The following is a 21,529-nucleotide window of genomic DNA, read 5'->3' on the forward strand; positions in this document are numbered from 1 at the left end:
TTGACCCTGTGATCTCCTGGTTGCTACACTGACAACATATCAATTATTGACCCTGTGATCTCCTGGTTGCTACACTGACAACATATCAATTATTGACCCTGTGATCTCCTGTTTGCTACACTGACAACATATCAATTATTGACCCTGTGATCTCCTGGTTGCTACACTGACAACATATCAATTATTGACCCTGTGATCTCCTGGTTGCTACACTGACAACATATCAATTATTGACCCTGTGATCTCCTGTTTGCTACACTGACAACATATCAATTATTGACCCTGTGATCTCCTGGTTGCTACACTGACAACATATCAATTATTGACCCTGTGATCTCCTGGTTGCTACACTGACAACATATCCATTATTGACCCTGTGATCTCCTGGTTGCTACACTGACAACATATCAATTATTGACCCTGTGATCTCCTGTTTGCTACACTGACAACATATCCATTATTGATCCTGTGATCTCCTGGTTGCTACACTGACAACATATCCATTATTGACCCTGTGATCTCCTGGTTGCTACACTGACAACATATCCATTATTGACCCTGTGATCTCCTGGTTGCTACACTGACAACATATCCATTATTGACCCTGTGATCTCCTGGTTGCTACACTGACAACATATCCATTATTGACCCTGTGATCTCCTGGTTGCTACACTGACAACATATCCATTATTGACCCTGTGATCTCCTGGTTGCTACACTGACAACATATCCATTATTGAGCCTGTGATCTCCTGGTTGCTACACTGACAACATATCCATTATTGACCCTGTGATCTCCTGGTTGCTACACTGACAACATATCCATTACACCACAGCATTCTTTTACTATCGATCTTTAACTATTGATTTCACTGTGTAAAAACTCACACAATTTATTTGCTGGGAAAGTATGGTTCATAAGCTAATATTTTATGTTAGTTATTTAGATGGGTGGTTTGCCAGTTTGTAACATATTTTGAGATTATTGTTAGGAAAAATGATTGTTCAGTTTTTCAATCAATATAAAATGGCACAAGTCAGTTACTTTCGAAACTGTAAAAAAATACAATTATTTTGATACACTCATATATTTTGCACAAATTATGTTTAAAAAATGGTAAGGAAGCATTACAATGCATAATTTATTAGTTTTCAGTGTTATCTATAACCAGAAAAGAAAATCAGCATCATAATGCAATCGTGTGTTTTATTCCATATTCCTGCTCCTGACCAGCCTGCGCATCCTAGTCAGGAGCTACCTTGTCTGCTAATGAGACCAAGAAACTCTGCATGACATTGAGGCAGACACAGTAGCTCCTGACCTTGCTGCGCAATTGCACAAGCTTGTTTGGAGATTGGCTGTTCGCATGACATAAGACCCATATTTGCATGACATAGGTAATATTTTTATTTGCGCAAGGGACCATGAAAACAATTTGTTTTCTTTCAACTGACGATTCAAAGCTTTTTCTCTCAGAAATTAATCATATATGTTTAATATAACTCATTAATGAGAAAGAAAAGACTGGGCATACTTCTTTAACCCTTTCAGTGCGGGAACCGAATTTTAAAGGCCTTTGCAAACAGTTTGGATCCAGATGAGATGCCACAGAACATGGCGTCTCATCAGGATCCAAACTGTTTGCTATTCTGATAGTATTCTTTGAAAAAAATAGAAGAAAATGCTAATTTTAGAAATTCTGCAGACGACATTTTAGCAGACGACAAATTTCCCAGCATGCAAAGGGTTAAAAGCACACTCTTAAGTATGCCATGTAACCAATTATTGCAGGTTGAGATGGCTCAGAAGGTTCTCTCCACAGACATGAGTCACCTGGTGAGTGCCATGAAGCTGGCCCAGCAGTACAGCAGCACAGCACTGGACGCTGAGTACCGCAAGAACATGCTCAAGGCTGCGCACATACTGGCCATGGACTCTAAAAATCTCCTCGACGCAGTTGATAATGTCAGAGTATCACAGCTCAATAACGGTGTCAGATGATTGACATAAAGTTAAACAGTTTCGGGGATGTCTTCTTTGACCTTGGGTTGAGAAGTTAGGACCATGTCTACTATATATTACAACGTCTATGAAGAGTATGACATCAAGTTAAACAGTTTAGAGAAACATGTGCTCTAATATTGTTACAAATGTACGAGTGTAATACAGTGCAATATAACATACCACAGATATTACAGTTGCACACTTACAGATTCCACAAAACCTACTAAGGGTTTGTAAGGTAACTTTTAAGTTGGACTATAACACATTTTGTGTCCGACATGTCAGACGTGATTCACAGAGTCTCATGACTTGTATCAAAGGCATTCAGACTTTCATGCCATAGAGGCCCCATTAAAGATGTATTGCAAGCGGCTCATTAAAATTATGAGTATTTACCTTCAGTTATTCAAACAATTCTGCTCTAAAACCGGTAAATATTACCACGTTGGCATTACAAAGGGCCTGACCTACATGAGCGCAAGGTCCCACGCTGTTCCAAGGTGGGGAAGTTGGGTCTATACATACTCTTGTTTTGTGCCATCTTGGCAACATAAGTAACAGCCTGCGCCCTGTGTGATACCCAGTTGTGTTGCCTTGTCAGCTCCCCAGATCAGCATTCCCATTTAGATGTTGAAGACATATGAACATGTATATACACATATAGCCAATATGGAACAATCACCACTTTTGCAAGGGCAATTACATAATCAATTATCCTAATATATGCCATAAGTTTCAGGTCTGCCCAATTGGTGAATGTTTAGTTGTTGATATTTTGTTACTTTAAAGAATAACTTGAACACAGAACATTGAAATACTTTCTTGATGATTTCAACAGAAAATTCACACTTTTTTTCATTTTAGTATAAAAAAATGTCCATCATATTTAGCCGTGTAATATTTGGATTGCACTAGAATACATGAAGATGCTATTATTTCACAAGATACATAAATGTTAATTGGTGTTTCACATTATTATGTCGAGTAACTTACATACAACTAGCAAAATACAAATGCTTGCTTCAACTTGAGATAGATATTGTTGATATATCTTACAATGTCCATGAAAGTGGTGTATATTAAGTGCTGTATTAATGTTTTTTATGCTATTATTAATTTATAACTTTTTAATTATTTTTTTCATATAAAATATATTCAATCTAAATTTAAATTTGCTCGTCCAATGAAAGCTCTGCCCCATAATGCACTGTTCTCTTTACACTTCTGAAAATGGTGTATGCATATATGTGTTTGTGAAATTCATAAACATATATATCGTCATAAATGTTCAAGATTTTTTAATTTTTTTTAATTGATGTAACTTGATTGGATTATCAGATAAATGTGCACATTAGAAAAGCGGTATGTATACTGTTATCAATACGATTCGGTTTATATGCATGTATTTGCGCATGACAACACAGCATGGCAATACACAGGACCTATATTATAGGCTATACTATACCTGTTTTTATAGCCCCCTGCAATAAACAAGCTCAAAACTTATAACGCGGATCCGTTTATAACGCTGTTGCGTGGCTTGGACCCCGTCATCTGCGTTATATTGGAGTTACAGTGTAGTGTTACGGTCTTTGCATATAAAACCTCAGATTATTACACTTTAAGCTTACCAATAAGATTAAATCTTTAATGTACATATTTCATCAATTAAGTCACATATGAAGAAGTTATACCTAAGCTATTTACATATAACGTGTTTTTTTACCTCAAAATGCATTGTATTAGTTTTTCAAGAATTCCTGTATTGATACTGTACAAGATTGTATACTGACCTATTTCCACATTTTATTATGGCCTTGAAGCATAACCCATTGTATGTACATTAATTATAAAATTGATTAATTTATATATTATATGTGTATATATTGCCATTGTAGTTAATTATATTGTACCATACTTAATCTATTGCAATTTATTGTTGAAAAATGCAATATTTATATAAAAAAAATACAATATGTGTGTGTTGTTTTTCTTGCAATCTTTACATGTGTGGGTAGATTATTTTACTCTTTCCCCTATAAGAAGCAAAGTGAAAATGGCTTTTGCAACCAGCATAAAACCAGAACAGCCTGCAAGTAGCTAGTTGTTTGCTTCTCATCTGTATCTAAGGGTTGGAAAGCCTTTGAAACTTGAATTTAGTAAGAAAGTCCTTAATTTAATTTAACTTTCTATTGTTATGCCAGTCAACAAACTGCAAACATTATTGACAGAACTGAATTGATTTCTATTGTCTACAGTCACAATATTTTCAAACTTTGTTGTCTGCTTGTTGTTAGTTGCACACATGATTAGAAGACCCTCATTTCTATGAATCAAGAGTCAAAGATTGTTATCATAGATGATAAAACAGATTGTTATCATAGATGATAAAACAAAGTAAATGGAAAACTATATAACAAAATAATGAAGGTTGTCATTGTGGAGCAGGGATTTATTTTGCAATTAAATTATTTCCACAGCCACTTTCCTACCTCCAATTCAAGATGATCTGTTGTCAGTTAATTAAGTCCCTTAACCAGATATCGCAGACAGTCAAGTACCATAAACAAATCAGAAAACGACTGACACAAATGCCAAATTTATTATTTTTATCAAGATCTGAAGTCCACAGATTCACATATCTATGAAATATTCATTTAAAAAACAACAACACTAAATTGTATGACAAAATGTTATGATTTCACTGTAGTTGTCCATGAACTAATGGTTTTAAAGTGGGTATACATGATTTTTTTTTATGCGTTAAATTGTAATATATTGATAAAAATATGTTACAATAACACAAAATAGGCAAGAAAAATTATACATTGAAGATGAATTTCATAATATGCAGCAAAGACAAATTAGCGCCCCGAGCTGATTGTGACAAAGATATTTCGCACATATTTTCCTACAATAACCGAAGCATTTGTCTTTTTATTAGGATCAGAGTTAGTGTTCGTGTGTCGTATGAATGGATATTGAGGAAATTAGAATGATCCGTAAAACAAAATTGTGTCTTTGTGTAGTATGAAAGAATCTGCACTAAAACTAAATTGAGATTCACATCATACATGCATGATATACATGCTGGTGAATTCGACTGTACAGACATTTTCGATTTCAGAATTAAATATCTGGCTTATTTCGCATTTTTCGACACATCATCTTCTTATCTTTTATTTTAATTTATATTGAAACATATGTATAATAAGTTTTTTTACACATTTTATATAAATTCATAAATATTTGACAAAATCGTGCATACCCACTTTAAACAATAAAATAGTGTAACCTACGTTTTTGTAATCATTTATCTGTTATATTATTATGTCTTCTCTAAATTATTGAATAAAAAACAACAAGAGCTGTCACCATAGGATGACTTATGCCCAATTTAAACGCTTTATAGAAGTCATGAGCTTTTTTCGAAACCTATATGCAGATTTCGAAACCTAAACGCGGACCCTAAGGTCAAGGTCACAGGGGTCAATTTTTGTGCGTATGGAAAGGCCTTGTCCATATACACATGCATGCCAAATATAAAATTGCTATCTGAAGCGACATTTATGAGTTATGACAAGTTATGAGCATTTTTCAAAACCTAAACGCAAAGTGTGACGGACGGACGGTCCGATCACTGTATGCCTTCCTTCGGGGGCATAAAAAGTATATAGGAATCCATAGGCTTGCTTGGGTTTTTATCATATGCAACATTATTTCAGTCATATAACGCGAGTCTGTTAACAAACTTTCACTTTGCCTGTATAAGCTGGTGTACAATTATTTGAATGAATAATCTAAAAAAACACACCAAATAAACAAAAATGCATGTACCATGATATAAAGTGGTTGGACAGTATGCCTTAAAACATCCTTATATAGATGAACCATAACGTCACAAAGGAAGCACACACAAGTCATCGGTTTGTATGTATGTCAAGCATCTACATAAATACGCAGTTTTTATTAGAGAACTGTCTAACGCTTGTTTTTCAGCAAGATGTCACAGAACTGTATTTTTGAGTAACCCTTTACCACTATAGATACCTATTCTGATGTGTTTGTAGTCCCTTAGAAAGTTAAATTTAATTAAAAGACCTTTCATACTGGATTCAAGTGTTCAAGGCTTCATTTCCAACCCTAAGATACTGATGAGCAGCAAACAGCATAAAACCTGAACAGACTGCGAGTTACTCACAGGCTGTTCTGGTTTTATGCTGTTTGCTTATAGCCATTTTCATTTTGCCTCTGAGTGGGAAAGGGTTGAGGAAACAACCATTCCAATGCCCAAAGCATTAACATAAATATATGCAATCCGAGAATAAATACCCACATTTATTAAAGATCTTTGCCATCATTGTAATAAGGTATGTGTTGATGATTTCACATGCACATAGCACCACTGTTGTTCAAAGCTGTCCAGTCCTTCCAAAATACAGAGAACACAGTCATAACATCCCTCAATACGAAGGGGTAGACAACTGTAGCAATCCTGATTCTACCTGCCTCATTGTATGAAATGATTGACACTATCAAGGAGGGTGGTTTTGTGGTCGGAGATGTTTGGTGTCGTCTCGTACGAGCAGATGGTAACCTCATGTCTGTGTGCCTGCAATATGAGAGGAACAAATACCTTCAAGTTTGAGGAAAACCTTCCAGACTTCAATGTAGGTGCTGAAAACTTGGAAACCATTAATTCTTTTATGCATGTTAACTAAATGGGACTAAATACACTAGCATACTTTTTGTAATTTAAGTTCATTTAAAGAGACATAGACCCATTAAAAACAATAGATTTGTTAATACATAGTGATCACCAACACATACCAAGGATACAGAAAACTAACTAGAAGCAAGTTGCATTAGATGATTGTAATAAATTGATAAATGCATTCTTAATTCAGTCTTAAACTGGTGTATTTGTCCCTCACCAACCTCTGAGAAATCTCCTTTCAGCCCAATGTAATACACCTTGGATGTTTCAGCCCCAAAGTTAGTTGGGAAATGTAGCGAGATACTCTCACACTGGTTGAATCTGGTCACTCTGAAAGAGAAGAACAGGGCATTACACTAGCTTGCCTTTTGGTACGGGAAACACTCAAATATGCTTTCAGATGTTTATTTATATATACTGGTACTTATATTTTTCATAAAAAGTTTGCAGGCAAAGTCAAAAACAAGATATTAATTTAACAAGATATTAATCTAAACAAGAGGGCCATAGTGGCCCTGAATCGCTCACCTTACTAACCTTGCTAAATCAACTTAAATTCTATCAGACTATGGCTAACTATATCATGAAGTACAAATGGGCCAAATAAAATTTCATTCAGACATGATGAAAACTGTGACCTCTTTCATCTACACAAGGTTTTACTAGAATTGTCCTGGTGACCTAATTTTTGACCCAAGATGACCCATATACGATCCAACATCAGATATTATCAAGATAAACATTCTGACCACATTTCATTAAGATCAGGTGAAAACTATGACCTCTTTTGTCTACACAAGGTTTTTCTATGATTTGACCTAATGACCTAGTTTCTGACCCCAGGTGACCCAAATACAATCCCAATCCAGGTTTCATCAAGATAAACATTCTGACAAAATTTCATAAAGATCTGATGGAAACTGTGACCTCTATTGTCTACACAAGGTTTTTCTATGATTTGACCTAGTGACCTAGTTTTTGACTCCATATGACCCAAATACAACCCAACCCAGATTTCATCAAAATTAACATCCTGCCCAAATTTTATTAAGATTGGATGAAAACTGTGACCTCTACTGTCTACACAAGTTGTTTTTTGAATTTGACATAGTGACCTAGATTTTGACCCTAGATGACCCAAATTCGATCCCAGCCCAGATTTTTAACAAGACAAACATTATGACCATATTTCATTAAGATGTGATGAAAACTGTGACCTCTATTGTCTACACAAGGTTTTTCTATGACCTAGTGACCTAGTTTCTGACCAATAATTACCTAAATACAATCCCAATCCAGATTTCATCAAGAAAAACATTCTGACCAAATTTCATAAAGATTGGATGAAAACTGTGACCTCTATTGTCTACACAAGGTTTTTCTATTATTTGACCTAGTACCGTATACGTGCGCTTATAAGACGCCCTCGCTTATAAGACGCACCCCGATTTCGGACTTTATAATCGGTGGATTTAAGACTGACCCGCGTGTAAGACGCGGCCAAATTTTGCCGTTTTCATCGGCCGAAAAACGGCAGAATGTTGAAGAAAATCAATAAGAAACACATTGAGAATTTTTCAAACTCGCGCTGCATACAATTATTAATTCACGCAAGTCCGAAAAATAAAACAATCAAATAACAAAGTAAATAATATTTGTTTATTTCATGATATATAAGTAGGTTTTAATTTATTTTCAAGTATTATTCATACAGTAAAAATAATTATCAAATTAACACAATTTCTAACAATTGCGTATTTAATCAATTTGCCATAACAATTTCAAACATATTACGTTCGTAATTGATCGTATCAGTCATCTTAAAATCCCTCGAAATCCTCATCATCGCTTTCACCGAACAGTTCGTAGAATTCCTCACTAGTGAGATTGTCATCGTAAACCCAATCGCCGATATCATCATCATCATCGTCGCAATCACTAACCTTTGCACAGGCAGATACATCCTCAGATTGATCGCGATTTTCCACAAGATCAACAAACAACTCGTCGTCCTGTGTACCATCCATTGAGTTTGAGATCATAAGAGTTACGTTTGCGTTTCATTTTGACGATTCCAGTAGTTGTAATTTGTAAATAAAATTTGTTTTGTTTGACGGGTATTGAAAACTAAGAGGCAGATATAGATTACCTTGATTATGCAAATGTTACGCCCCTTGTCTATAGGTAATGCCTACTTTCATAAAATAAGCCAATCACGTGATAGAGTGAAATCACGGGTCAAGAAGAAAGCCACCTGTGGATAATTGCATGCGGTCGCTCTTTGCTCCCGCTGTCGTGGGTCCCTAATAAATAAGGTGTCATCGGCATAAGGGGGTCGTCTGAATGAACGTGTTTATTTAACAATTGACAGTTGCAAACTGGTAACTATTTTCAGACGATACCCTTATTGCCAAATATGTCTTAATTGACAATTAACAGCGTCGAACAAAGACGATCAGGTGATACAAATTTGTCAAGAAGCACTTGTAATCGCGTGTTTATTTAACAATTAACAGTTTCAAACTGCGAACTGATTTTGCTGTTATTTTAAGCATGTTTGGCATCGTGTCGCCGCTTACACACGTTTACTATTATGTCCAATTTATATGACATTTAACGACGTCGCGCGCAGACAATCGGGTGATAAAAACTTTTCAAGAATAACCATGGACAATATAACGCCTTACGACCCCAAAATAACAAAATTCAAATAAAAAATAATAGACAACAAAATCAATAACGATACATTTTATTTCAAGTAAATCGGTAACTGAACATAGCGTTCCGATACACGGTACGGGCAAATACAGACTTTAGAGAAAATGCAAATGGATGCCGCGATGATTCAAAACAATTTACAAGTGTCCAACTTGGCCAGCGTAAGCCCAGTAAACTCGATATTTTGAAAAATTTCGCTTATTTTCACAAGTATCTCGCTTATAAGACGCGACCCCCACTTTTACTTATTTATTTGACTCTTAAAAATGCGTCTTATAAGCGCACGTATACGGTAACCTAGTTTTTGATCCAAGATGACCCAATTAAAATCCCAACCCAGATTTCATCAAGATAAACATTTTGACCAAATTTCATAAAGATTGGATGAAAACTGTGACCTCTATTGTCTACACAAGGTTTTTCTATTATTTGACCTAGTGACCTTGTTTTTGACCCCAGATGACCCAATACAATCCCAACCTAGATTTCATCACGATAAACATTCTGACCAAATTTCATAAAGATTGGATGAAAACATTGACCTCTACTGTCTACACAAACAAATTGTTCACGGACGCACGCACGCTGGATGCCGGACATCACATGATCACATAAGCTCACAATGTCACTTTGTGACAAGTGAGCTAAAAAAATTAAAGAAGCGACTGAATCCTACCAAACAAAGAAACATATCACTGCTTCAGCTTGTGCCTCTTCTATCACAGTACAATGCTAACAGAGGGCAAAGTTGCTAAGAATAAGTACCAACTTGCTCACTTGGTGGAATACTCCAGAACTCCTGACGGGTCTGGGCGAAGATCAAACTCTTGATCGGCAGCGCTCGCAGCATCATCAAACGTCATGTTGGGCCGGTTCTTGAAGCTGGAATGAGAAAGATGTGTATCATTATTGATTTTTGTGTTCATTGGTTATGAAATAAATGTGAAGGGCTCACACTGCAACTAAACGAACCATTGGCCCAAGTAAACCCTAGCAACATTGTTTGCATGAGTATAAATATGCTATCACAATCTAGTTCTATTGTGTTGATCTGAGGCACTGGCAATTAGCATAAACTATTGTTTGCCAATTAGCTTATTGACACCTTATGATTACTAGCACATTACCTATCAATTAAAGTAACATCCTAACAAGCTAAGGGCGAGGACAAACTTCAGCCCCTAAGTAAACATGATGGCCCTATATTGCTCCACTGTTTTTTTATGCGAAAAAAGCGTGCAATGCGCATTGGTTGAAATGTATGAAATGAAAGGTTATGGACAGGAAGATTTTTAAGTTTGCACAAAAGATTAAATTTTGTGACCCCTTGGGAACGGTCAAATGTGATCCCAGGGGCTTAATTTGAACAAACTTGGTAGAGGACTATTAGATGTCACTACATACCAAATTTGGTAGCCCTATGCCTTACGGTTATGAACAAGAAGATTGTTAAAGTTTGCACAAAATAGGCCTTATTTAAGCATATGTTCATTTTTGTGACCCCTGGGGCAGGGTCAAATTTGACCCCAGGGGCATAATTTGAACAAAGTAGAGAACTATTAATTGTCATTACATACCAAATGTGGTAGCACTAGGCCCAATGGTTATGGACAATAAGATTTTTAAAGTTTGCACAAAATAAGCCTTATATAAGCAAATTTTCAATTTTTTGACCCCCAGGGGCAGGGTCAAATTTGACCCCAGGGGCATATTTTGAACAAATTTGAAAGAGGTTCACCCCAGGAACATTTATGAGAAGTTTTATCAGAATTGGACTAGTAGTTTAGGAGAAGAAGATGTTTAAAGAAAAAGTTAACGCACGCACGCACGCACAACGGACACAGGACCATGATATAAGCCCTCTGGCCCGTGGAGCTTAAAACTCTATTCATGTGCCTAGCTCTAAGAAAACAGGGCTTAGCGCATGTGCACAACATGTCGTCCAAAAAATAGTCTGTGCAATCCACACAAACTAATCAGGGACAACACTATTCCATGTTATGGTATTTTTTTGTTAAAAGAAAATCTTTTCATAGATAAAATCCAGTTTAGGCAGAAAGTGTTGCCCTTGTCTGGGACGACACTTTGCAAATGCATTAAGCCCCATTTTTCCAGAGCAGAGCTTAAATATATACATCTCATACATTCTCATCCTGCTGGGGTGTGTGTCTTCCTCTCCACCAATCAGGATGATCCCCTTCAGTTTCACATTCCCCGTAAACCTGCACACACACAAATAGAGAGATGGATATGAGTTTTGAAGTAAAGCCTAATTGTTAGTAATACAACTTTACTCCTTTTATGCTTTGATTAATGTGGTTTGTTTCACACACCGTTTTTTTTTACCTAAGTGTTATAGAATCAACATGGATAAATGAAATAACAGTAAAATAAGATTTTGACATTCACAACTTTATTTGTTGTATAACTTCTGTTGCTTGTTAATTGCTTGTTAATTCTTAAGAGTACCGCATACATATACTGTAATATATATCATAAGAAAGGTATTCCAAGTTCTTACAATCCTACAATATTGTCAATTAAGATTAAGCTATATTTCATAAGTAATTTGAAAGTTGAATGGGAAGGTAACAAACTGTAATCAACATCCATAATCTTGGGACAGAGTTTATCAATACCAGATTATCAATTAGGTTGCCATGGCGTATTGGATATGATGTCCGCCTAGAGATCTGCCAGGAGGTCATGGATTCAAACCCCACTGTGGAAGCGTTCTTTAGATCTCTCCCAAAGACAAGTACTTGTTCTAGTCCCATAAATGGACTCAAGAGCGTTTCAAATAAGCCATAGGCTTTTTATGCAATTAAGCTAAAAATCAATAGGTTTATAATAAAACCAGTTTTGCAGTTAGACATAGGAAAGATGACCAGCTATCTGCGGTTTTGCCATACAGTGGATGATTGTGACAAAGTTGTGTTACTGAAATGTTCAACAAGGCCCAGTTATTAAAAAAATTAATGATTGGTTAAAGCTTACCTTGGTAAATCGTTTAATACTGATAGCTTAGATAAGTCTTCTTAATTAACGCAAAGTACTCACTAGTTCAACAGATTTTACTTTTCATAACAGAGTTCATACCAGCAAATAAAGAGAAATGTGTCTCCAAACTTAAACCATGCCAGCAAAGAAAGAGAAATGTGTCTTCAAACTTCAACCATGGGCAAGTTAAATAATGGTTAAAATTTTGGAAAACTGGCCGTTCACAAGATATTTGTTTGGGCATTAGCTGAAATTATATGAAGAAATGAATATTGCAAGGAATATGGTAGTTAACAAGGGGCCAGGAGCACTCTATAATATCTTTCAAATTTCAGTCAATTGATACTAAAGTAAATTACAGTCATATTTAATTTATAATCTTTTTAACCATTATATAGATTTGCATTTGAGAGAATATAGTAAATAAAGTATGTTTGAAATCCCAAGCTGAGCAGCAAAAATGATCTTGTTTTAATGCAACACAGATATGCCAGAATCCTTTCCCAATGCAACAGCCCTGCCTTTACTTGTTCAGTTGGGCAAACAAACATTCTAAAAGTTGTACTATTTTTCTTCAATAAGGGTGTATGGCATGTATGATTATGGCTGGGTGTGTATCACTTCCAGAATGTGGTGTATGGCATGTATGATTATGGCCGAGAGTGTATCACTTCCAGAATGTGCTGTATGGCATGTATGATTATGGCTGAGAGTGTATCACTTCCAGAATGTGCTGTATGGCATGCATGATTATGGCTGAGAGTGTATCACTTCCAGAATGTGGTGTATGGTATGTATGATTATGGCTGAGAGTGTATCACTTCCGGAATGTGCTGTATGGCATGCATGATTATGGCTGAGAGTGTATCACTTCCAGAATGTGGTGTATGGCATGTATGATTATGGCTGAGAGTGTATCACTTCCAGAATGTGGTGTATGGCATGCATGATTATGGCTGAGAGTGTATCACTTCCAGAATGTGGTGTATGGCATGCATGATTATGGCTGAGAGTGTATCACTTCCAGAATGTGCTGTATGGCATGCATGATTATGGCTGAGATTGTATCACTTCCAGAATGTGGTGTATGGAATTAATGATTATGGCTGAGAGAGTATCACTTCCAGAATGTGGTGTATGGCATGTATGATTATGGCTGAGATTGTATCACTTCCAGAATGTGGTGTATGGAATTAATGATTATGGATGATAGTGTATCACTTCCAGAATGTGGTGTATGGCTTGCATAATTATGGCTGAGATTGTATCACTTCCAGAATGTGCTGTATGGCATGCATAATTATGGCTGAGATTGTATCACTTCCAGAATGTGGTGTATGGCATGCATAATTATGGCTGAGATTGTATCACTTCCAGAATGTGGTGTATGGAATTAATGATTATGGATGATAGCGTATCACTAACGGAATGTGGTGTATGGCATGCATGATTATGGCTGAGAGTGTATCACTTCCAGAATGTGGTGTATGGCATGTATGATTATGGCTGAGATTGTATCACTTCCAGAATGTGGTGTATGGCATGCATGATTATGGCTGAGAGTGTATCACTTCCAGAATGTGCTGTATGGCATGTATGATTATGGCTGAGATTGTATCACTTCCAGAATGTGCTGTATGGCATGCATGATTATGGCTGAGAGTGTATCACTTCCAGAATGTGCTGTATGGCATGCATGATTATGGCTGAGAGTGTATCACTTCCAGAATGTGGTGTATGGCATGCATGATTATGGCTGAGTGTATCACTTCCAGAATGTGGTGTATGGCATGCATGATTATGGCTGAGAGTGTATCACTTCCAGAATGTGGTGTATGGCATGCATGATTATGGCTGAGATTGTATCACTTCCAGAATGTGGTGTATGGCATGCATAATTATGGCTCAGAGAGTATCACTTCCAGAATGTGGTGTATGGCATGCATTATTATGGCTGAGAGAGTATCACTTCCAGAATGTGGTGTATGGCATGCATGATTATGGCTGAGATTGTATCACTTCCAGAATGTGGTGTATGGCATGCATGATTATGGCTGAGAGAGTATCACTTCCAGAATGTGGTGTATGGCATGCATGATTATGGCTGAGAGTGTATCACTAACGGAATGTGGTGTATGGCATGCATGATTATGGCTGAGAGTGTATCACTTCCAGAATGTGGTGTATGGCATGCATGATTATGGCTGAGAGTGTATCACTTCCAGAATGTGCTGTATGGCATGTATGATTATGGCTGAGATTGTATCACTTCCAGAATGTGCTGTATGGCATGCATGATTATGGCTGAGAGTGTATCACTTCCAGAATGTGCTGTATGGCATGCATGATTATGGCTGAGAGTGTATCACTTCCAGAATGTGGTGTATGGCATGCATGATTATGGCTGAGAGTGTATCACTTCCAGAATGTGGTGTATGGCATGCATGATTATGGCTGAGAGTGTATCACTTCCAGAATGTGGTGTATGGCATGCATGATTATGGCTGAGATTGTATCACTTCCAGAATGTGGTGTATGGCATGCATAATTATGGCTGAGAGAGTATCACTTCCAGAATGTGGTGTATGGCATGCATGATTATGGCTGAGATTGTATCACTTCCAGAATGTGGTGTATGGCATGCATAATTATGGCTGAGAGAGTATCACTTCCAGAATGTGGTGTATGGCATGCATAATTATGGCTGAGAGAGTATCACTTCCAGAATGTGGTGTATGGCATGCATGATTATGGCTGAGATTGTATCACTTCCAGAATGTGGTGTATGACATGCATAATTATGGCTGAGATTGTATCACTTCCAGAATGTGGTGTATGGAATTAATGATTATGGCTGAGAGAGTATCACTTCCAGAATGTGGTGTATGGCATGTATGATTATGGCTGAGATTGTATCACTTCCAGAATGTGGTGTATGGAATTAATGATTATGGATGATAGTGTATCACTTCCAGAATGTGGTGTATGGCTTGCATAATTATGGCTGAGATTGTATCACTTCCAGAATGTGCTGTATGGCATGCATAATTATGGCTGAGATTGTATCACTTCCAGAATGTGGTGTATGGCATGCATAATTATGGCTGAGATTGTATCACTTCCAGAATGTGGTGTATGGAATTAATGATTATGGATGATAGCGTATCACTAACGGAATGTGGTGTATTGCATGCATGATTATGGCTGAGAGTGTATCACTTCCAGAATGTGGTGTATGGCATGTATGATTATGGCTGAGATTGTATCACTTCCAGAATGTGGTGTATGGCATGCATGATTATGGCTGAGAGTGTATCACTTCCAGAATGTGCTGTATGGCATGTATGATTATGGCTGAGATTGTATCACTTCCAGAATGTGCTGTATGGCATGCATGATTATGGCTGAGAGTGTATCACTTCCAGAATGTGCTGTATGGCATGCATGATTATGGCTGAGAGTGTATCACTTCCAGAATGTGGTGTATGGCATGCATGATTATGGCTGAGTGTATCACTTCCAGAATGTGGTGTATGGCATGCATGATTATGGCTGAGAGTGTATCACTTCCAGAATGTGGTGTATGGCATGCATGATTATGGCTGAGATTGTATCACTTCCAGAATGTGGTGTATGGCATGCATAATTATGGCTCAGAGAGTATCACTTCCAGAATGTGGTGTATGGCATGCATTATTATGGCTGAGAGAGTATCACTTCCAGAATGTGGTGTATGGCATGCATGATTATGGCTGAGATTGTATCACTTCCAGAATGTGGTGTATGGCATGCATGATTATGGCTGAGAGAGTATCACTTCCAGAATGTGGTGTATGGCATGCATGATTATGGCTGAGAGTGTATCACTAACGGAATGTGGTGTATGGCATGCATGATTATGGCTGAGAGTGTATCACTTCCAGAATGTGCTGTATGGCATGCATGATTATGGCTGAGAGTGTATCACTTCCAGAATGTGCTGTATGGCATGTATGATTATGGCTGAGATTGTATCACTTCCAGAATGTGCTGTATGGCATGCATGATTATGGCTGAGAGTGTATCACTTCCAGAATGTGCTGTATGGCATGCATGATTATGGCTGAGAGTGTATCACTTCCAGAATGTGGTGTATGGCATGCATGATTATGGCTGAGAGTGTATCACTTCCAGAATGTGGTGTATGGCATGCATGATTATGGCTGAGAGTGTATCACTTCCAGAATGTGGTGTATGGCATGCATGATTATGGCTGAGATTGTATCACTTCCAGAATGTGGTGTATGGCATGCATAATTATGGCTGAGAGAGTATCACTTCCAGAATGTGGTGTATGGCATGCATGATTATGGCTGAGATTGTATCACTTCCAGAATGTGGTGTATGGCATGCATAATTATGGCTGAGAGAGTATCACTTCCAGAATGTGGTGTATGGCATGCATAATTATGGCTGAGAGAGTATCACTTCCAGAATGTGGTGTATGGCATGCATGATTATGGCTGAGATTGTATCACTTCCAGAATGTGGTGTATGGCATGCATAATTATGGCTGAGATTGTATCACTTCCAGAATGTGGTGTATGGCATGCATGATTATGGCTGAGAGTGTATCACTTCCAGAATGTGGTGTATGGCATGCATGATTATGGCTGAGAGTGTATCACTTCCAGAATGTGCTGTATGGCATGTATGATTATGGCTGAGAGTGTATCACTTCCAGGATGTGGTGTATGGAATTAATGATTATGGATGATAGTGTATCACTTACGGAATGTGGTGTATGGCATTTATTATTATGTATGAGAGTGTATCACTTCCAGAATGTGGTGTATGGAATGTTTGAGTATAGATGACAGTGTATCACTTACGGAATTTGGTGTTTGGAATGAGTGATTATGGCTGATAGTGTTAATGATGTATCACTTACGGAATGTTGAACAACAGCTCCTCATCACAGTCACTCTCCACAAACTGTAACACACAGAGTCAAGATAGAAATAACACAAGCCAGAAGGTAAATACAACCAACATTTTTAATGTTGAAATAATAATCAAGCACATTTTTTTGAAAAAAAGGTATTATTTAAATTTTGATATATTAGAATTTTGTGTTGCTTGTACAAGTTATGTAATCTAATGTAAATGTTGCTCTTGTTTTCATGCTAACCCCAATATTAAAGTAAATTAAATAATACAGGTAACAGCATTGTTCCAATATTAATATTCCTACTGGTATTTCATGAAAAATGTTATAATTATATAGCTAACATGACTAGCTGCTAGAAAATGAAGTGTATATTAGCATGCCTTTAAATGTTTAGAGCACTGTAGAAAAACTTAAGCCTTGATCTAGATAAGAAATAGTAAATTTAACATTAACTTCATGCTTAAGTTATAAATTTTTTTACATATTACGGTATTTTGCACGGAAAACATTACAAATACAAAACTGTATCTTGTCAGACCTTTTCTTTGTCCAGTCTCTGGTCCCAGGGTTTAAAGACACATTTTGCAGACCCTTCCACCGACTCATTGAGGCACTGTACCCGCTCCGTGTCAATCTTCAGGTACAGACTGTAGGCAGCAGCTTGGTCAGCCTCCGACACGTGGTCGTGATCGTGTCCCGAGCAGCCCCCGTGGCTGTGACTGTGTCCATGTCCAGACATCTACACTCGTCCAATATATGAGCCTCGGTCTGCGAAAAAACAAGGCTTAATGCAAGTGTGTAAAGTGGCGTCCCAGATTACCCTGAGCAGGCCACACAGGCTAATCAGGGACGACACTTTCCGCATTAATTGCATTTCCCGTTTAAGAAAGTCTCTTCTTAGTGATAATCCAGTTAAGATGGAAAGTGTTGTCCCTGATTAGCCAATGCGGACTGAACAGTCTAATCTGGAACACCACTTTATTCACATGCATTAAGCCCTGTTTTTGCAGAGCAGGGCTTACGAGTGTATGCCATGAGTTTCAAACATTCTTTTTCTGTCTGATAATCTATTCACTAAAGTACCTGAATAAGAAAATAATGTTATTTCATCTACAAGTTGTCAACAAATCACTTCTTTTCAATTTATTAACAAAATAATTAAACTTAAAAAAAGAACCAAGGGAAAGAAAAATGACTCGTGTTAATATCTGATTTGTCTAGGCTGAGTGGGTTTGAAACATTACATGTTTTTGTTGCTAAAATGATGCCAAGTTATGGTTTGTTTTATTGTGCAATCTGTGCTAAACAAGAAAAAAAAGAAATATACTATACATTATGTAATTATCACTGTTTTAACATGTGATTATCATAGATATTGGGAAAAAATACTTTGATTAAAAAAACAATTATAATTTTGAATGTTTCTCTAGCTTTCAAGTAACATAAATTACAACCAATAGATCACTTTCATGAAGTTATATTTGCACCTTTTTATGTATAGGTCATAATGGCCGAGTTGTAACGGCGTAAGCCCCTTTTCACCTTTTAAGTTAACCAATAGGCCCCGGCGCAAAATCTTTTATTAAGAAGCATGCTGTATCAGAAGAAGTAGCCTTTTTATGCAAAGGGGTTATAACAAAGTTAGCAGCAACTTCTGTTTATTTCATTCTCTTTTCAATCAGTTTTGTAGAGAATCAGGCATATACAATTATAATGACCGAATGCTTAGCCTTTGTTATGAAAACAAGCATTCATTAAGACGCTTGTTAACTCAGGAAGTGTATAAAATAGAACTTTTAAAAACAGCAATAATGTGGATTGACCCTCCAGGAGGAAAAATCTCGAATCCTGGAGCAGGTGGAAAGAGGCAAAATTAATCTATAGATAGTATGGTTAAGTTCACATGTTGGGATCAGAACGTAGTTTTCTTCTGTGTACTTTGCACAGAGCATTGTGCTTGGTCCAATAAAGCCAAAAGCATGTTATGAATAACAAATGCAGACAGAAGTAGAGAAATATTGGCAGAAGAACAATTAAAATGCTCAAGCCGATAGGAGCATCAATTGTAAATAAATAATACACAAATAAAAAGCCAATTAGCCCAAAGAAAAAACTCAACCATAGTTTGTGGTAATTCCACCGATAATGATGGAAAACCACTTATAAATAAAGCAAAGGATCTAAGGCAGAAGTATCCTCACATTAGTTGATTGTCTACCATTTATTTATTTAGAACCGCTCTTGACATGTTGCACTTTAATATCTACCGAATGCTTGTAAAATCTCTCAGGTGTAATATGTAAAATAAACAGAAATCAGTTTTAAAAAGGTTGTGTTAAAGTGTTGTCTGTTTATTTATTAGCATAGTCATTTTTCCATTGCATTTGGTTCGTACAGTAAAGGTACGAATAACATGAACACGCCACACAAGCAACACCCTAATCTTAAGTGTAGACATCATTTTATTAGCGCTGTAATAGCTGCTTCATTTTCGTAGTACACAAGTATTTACCAATTAAAGCAAACGTCAAAGATTTCACCGTTACGTGCAAAACGAAAGTATTTTGAGTAAGATCGAGTAAGCACAATATAGCAGGTGTCCGTTTGAAGAGTGTTCACCGGAAGTTTACATTTTGCGATATGAAAACAGTTCATAGATACATGTAAACTGATTTATATTTCGCCAGCAAATTTTCAAACGAGGACGTTATTGACGTGTTTGCATCCACGTAAGTTTAAATTATAATTTTACCTTTTAAAATTTGGTCATATTTTAGTTTTGGTAAGTTAATACACCATTTCATCATGTGTTGCTAACCACGCTTTCAAAGAGTCAATCCTGAATTGATGCTAAGATGAAACGGGTAACAGCAATACTTTTTTATGCTCTCCCAAAATTTATTTTGGGGGAGCATATAGTCGCCGCTTCGTCTGTCCGTCCGTGTGTCCGTCCGTGCACAATTTTTGTCCGGGCTATTTCTCAGCAACTAATCATGCTAATGACCGGAATTCAAAGAAACTTTATGGGAAGCTTCACTACCAAGAGGAGATGTGCATATTATCAGCCAGCGTTTTTTTTCCCCAAAGGGGAAAGGTACCTGTACCCCTACAATTGGGAATTTTTCGAGTCGTGAAATCTTCAAATTGGGAAAAAAACGAGTCGCGAAATCAATGAATTGGGAAAAATTCGAGTCGCAAAATTGATGAATTGGGAACCTTTAAAATGCATGTAATCTATCATTAGGGGCTATATTCTGCATCACAAAGCATTTTAAACTCTAGGTTTTGACAGAAAAACTACAGTACGGTTATGATATTTTGACTATCGTATCATGTCATGTGAAAATTGTGTTATTGCCACTTCAGTTAGAATGTGTCCGTCAATTGGAAAAATATCTTCCAGTGATAGGCATAAGCACTGAGGTTGCATAAAAAATAATATTAATAATTTTGTTTTAGCCCTTAAGTCTTACAAGCCCTGCAATGTTTCATGTGAGTTAAATTAAAAACTTAAAAACTAAACAAAAACAACAACAATGGATCTTGTACTGGTTTGACATCTTTTAACAATAGACAGTGAGAATAGTCACACGTAACCAAAATGAGTTTTTAGAGTGGAATGCTTTAACAATAATTTTCAAAGGTAAGTCTTATATTTTGTTTTGATTTTTTTTTTCAAATCATCAAATAAGATATTAAGATCATCTGCCATTAAATGCTTATGTATATGTTGTAAATAACTATAGGATTTTACACCCATGTCTCATTATTTTTAATTTTATGTTAAACTTTTATTTGTTTATATTCGTATCCGAATAGTTACTGTCCGGATTTGACACTTAAAAAACTATACATAGAAGTAATATGCGCATTTAACTCAATACGGTTACGTTTTTTTTTAATGTCAACGAAAAATTAGTGTTGAGAAAGTTTATTGATGTAAGGAAGACTGGTCTTAGCGATGGAATTCTTTCACGGGAAATATCGATCACTCGTCGCGGTAATGTAATCCATTCACATTTTACACAGCGGTTAGAGTTGCGCCCCATTTGAAAAGTTTTGTTTACTTTCTACGCAACAATGTCCTGCGAAAATAAATGGCCGAAAATGAAAGGCTCGACAATATCAAAAGATATTTCCAGCGAAAATAAAAGGCACT

General features: G+C 36.7%; 2 protein-coding genes across 12 annotated transcripts in view; one reads left to right on the top strand and one right to left on the bottom strand.

The window, feature by feature from the left end:
- The window catches only part of LOC127876238 (focal adhesion kinase 1-like), a 111,959-nt gene extending 107,978 nt beyond the window's left edge, over positions 1-3,981 (top strand). For all 9 annotated transcript variants that reach the window (XM_052421305.1, XM_052421300.1, XM_052421306.1 and 6 more), the window contains one exon: positions 1,793-3,981. In XM_052421305.1, the coding sequence (XP_052277265.1) occupies positions 1,793-2,002 (210 nt within the window). In that variant the 3' untranslated portion in view covers positions 2,003-3,981. The remainder of the gene's footprint in view (positions 1-1,792) is intronic.
- A 2,349-nt stretch (positions 3,982-6,330) lies between these two features.
- Positions 6,331-19,991, bottom strand: LOC127876241 (PITH domain-containing protein GA19395-like). 3 transcript variants are annotated; one of them, XM_052421311.1, is made up of 7 exons: positions 19,883-19,991; positions 17,909-18,138; positions 17,371-17,414; positions 11,585-11,662; positions 10,218-10,322; positions 6,944-7,052; positions 6,331-6,617 (listed from the first exon to the last, which is right to left on the bottom strand). In XM_052421311.1, exons 2-7 carry the CDS (start codon positions 18,107-18,109, stop codon positions 6,516-6,518), a joined length of 639 nt encoding a protein of 212 aa, XP_052277271.1. In that variant the 5' UTR covers positions 18,110-18,138; positions 19,883-19,991; the 3' UTR covers positions 6,331-6,515. The 3 variants fall into 3 exon arrangements, with proteins under 3 accessions (XP_052277271.1, XP_052277273.1, XP_052277272.1); XM_052421313.1 differs by having other exon boundaries at positions 6,940-7,052; XM_052421312.1 differs by lacking the exon at positions 11,585-11,662.
- Between the last annotated feature and the right edge of the window lie 1,538 nt (positions 19,992-21,529).

The sequence above is a fragment of the Dreissena polymorpha genome, chromosome 4 (genome assembly GCF_020536995.1).
Source record: "Dreissena polymorpha isolate Duluth1 chromosome 4, UMN_Dpol_1.0, whole genome shotgun sequence".
Classification (NCBI taxonomy): Eukaryota; Metazoa; Mollusca; class Bivalvia; order Myida; family Dreissenidae; genus Dreissena; species Dreissena polymorpha.

Bases quoted from the DNA above. Each gene is read 5' to 3' on its own strand.
- LOC127876241 (XM_052421311.1), bottom strand. From the start codon at position 18,109: ATGTCTGGACATGGACACAGTCACAGCCACGGGGGCTGCTCGGGACAC. The intron at 17,415-17,908 runs GTCTGACAAGAT...TGTGTGTTACAG, and splicing joins AGAGACTGGACAAAGAAAAG to TTTGTGGAGAGTGACTGTGA. The intron at 11,663-17,370 runs GTAAGTGATACA...GTGTGTGTGCAG, and splicing joins GAGCTGTTGTTCAACATTCC to GTTTACGGGGAATGTGAAAC.